This window comes from Pygoscelis adeliae, unplaced genomic scaffold, assembly GCF_000699105.1.
Source record: "Pygoscelis adeliae isolate BGI_AS28 unplaced genomic scaffold, ASM69910v1 Scaffold197, whole genome shotgun sequence".
Taxonomy (NCBI): Eukaryota; Metazoa; Chordata; class Aves; order Sphenisciformes; family Spheniscidae; genus Pygoscelis; species Pygoscelis adeliae.
The window spans coordinates 293,699-295,150 of NW_008825105.1; the positions used below are offsets into that span (position 1 = coordinate 293,699).

General features: G+C 60.5%; 1 protein-coding gene across 1 annotated transcript in view; it reads right to left on the reverse strand.

Annotated features, from left to right (window-relative positions):
- Positions 1-1,427, reverse strand: part of IKBKE (inhibitor of kappa light polypeptide gene enhancer in B-cells, kinase epsilon) — a 13,158-nt gene extending 11,731 nt beyond the window's left edge. Inside the window, exons 1-2 of the mRNA XM_009327347.1 lie at positions 1,341-1,427; positions 402-542 (exon numbers count right to left, since the gene is read on the reverse strand). Coding sequence (XP_009325622.1) covers positions 402-542; positions 1,341-1,427 — 228 coding nt within the window. The remainder of the gene's footprint in view (positions 1-401; positions 543-1,340) is intronic.
- Between the last annotated feature and the right edge of the window lie 25 nt (positions 1,428-1,452).

Sequence of the window (1,452 nt, forward strand, 5' to 3'; positions counted from 1 at the left end):
CCTTCTGCTTGCTGCTGCCCTGCGGCGGGGAGCAGCCATGAGGGCTCGGCTGGCCTCGCGTCCCAGCCGGTGGCCTGTCCCCGCCCCAGGCAGGACCAGGTCCCCTCCCCTTGGTCAGTGGGTCCCTGGGTTTTTCCTGCTCAAACAAACCGGTGCTGGAGAACGTCCCCACTGTGCCACGCGCCTGGCCAGGGGACAAGAGCAGGTCACGTCCGTGCTCCAGCCCAGTGACCCAGTGCCACCAGTGCTGAAGGGCTGGGCTGAGGCTTGGTGCAGAGCTGGAGGGAGGTGGGAGGAGAAGGCAGCCCGGGACCACCGCTCCCCTCCCGCAGCTCAGACCAGCTCCCCCACGTTACTGGCCCAGTCGGCACAGCAGATTCCCGAGCTGAGGTCCCACTTACCATCTCCTCCACAGCAAATAATTTAACAATGTTTTTATGGTTCAGCTTCCTCAGCATCTCGAACTCTCTCATCTGGACCTCCTGGGGCCGGTGGTAGCTGGCATTATTAAAGACCTTCACAGCAACCAACTCCCCTGATTTCTGGTAAAAGAGGAAAAAGAGAAAAAGGAAATGGGAGGTGACGCCATCCACGTCCTAAGCAGCTCTGTCAGCTCCGGTACCGCTCCCACGTCCCACTCGAGATGCAAACTATGCTGACAGTATAACGTGTTTTCTGAACAGGCATCCTCCAGCCTTCGTTTTCTCGACTGCAAAAGCACACTGATGTTATTCACCTCCCTTTGCTTCCTGTCCCCGAAGCCTATGTGCTACATGGCAGCACGTTTATTCAGCTTCATAACAAGTTTATAGCTGGCGCTGAGGCTGGCAGCTCCCTGCCTGCTCTCTGCGGGATGGGGCTGTTTTCAAACCACCCTCGAAGCCGCCTCTCCTGCCCTGCGCCGTGCAGAGACAGCTTGCTCAATAAACTTCAAAGGCCAGCGAGGCAGAGAGTCTCTATTCCAACCCTGGCAAGTGTTTGCATGAAATATGCAAATCGCCAAGGACGGGGTTTTCAAAGCCTCCGGGCATTCCCCCAAAAACAGCTTCTTCCCCCCACGATGCACGGGAGTGCCGGCGACGGGTGAGCAGGACCCTGCTGTGAGCACCCTGAAAGCTGCCCTCGACCCGCAGACCTGAGCTGGTGCCCGGGGGAAGGAGCCAAATGAAAATAAAACCCAAAGCAGCGCCCGACACTGCCGGCTGCCGCCGGGGAGCTCCCGGGAGGGCAAGCAGAGGGGAGCACAGGCATTCCCGTGCCGCAGGGCAGGAGGGCTGGGGGGCCATGGGGGCACCGTGGCTTTGGGGTGGCTACCCCCCGCCCCCGCTGCCCCTGCTCACCTTGTTGCGAGCTTTGTAGACACAGGCCGTGGCGCCCTGGCCCAGGAGGTCCTCGGTGCTCCAGAGGTAGTTGGGGGTGCTCTGCATCTCCAGCAGCGCTGCTGTTGGGGGG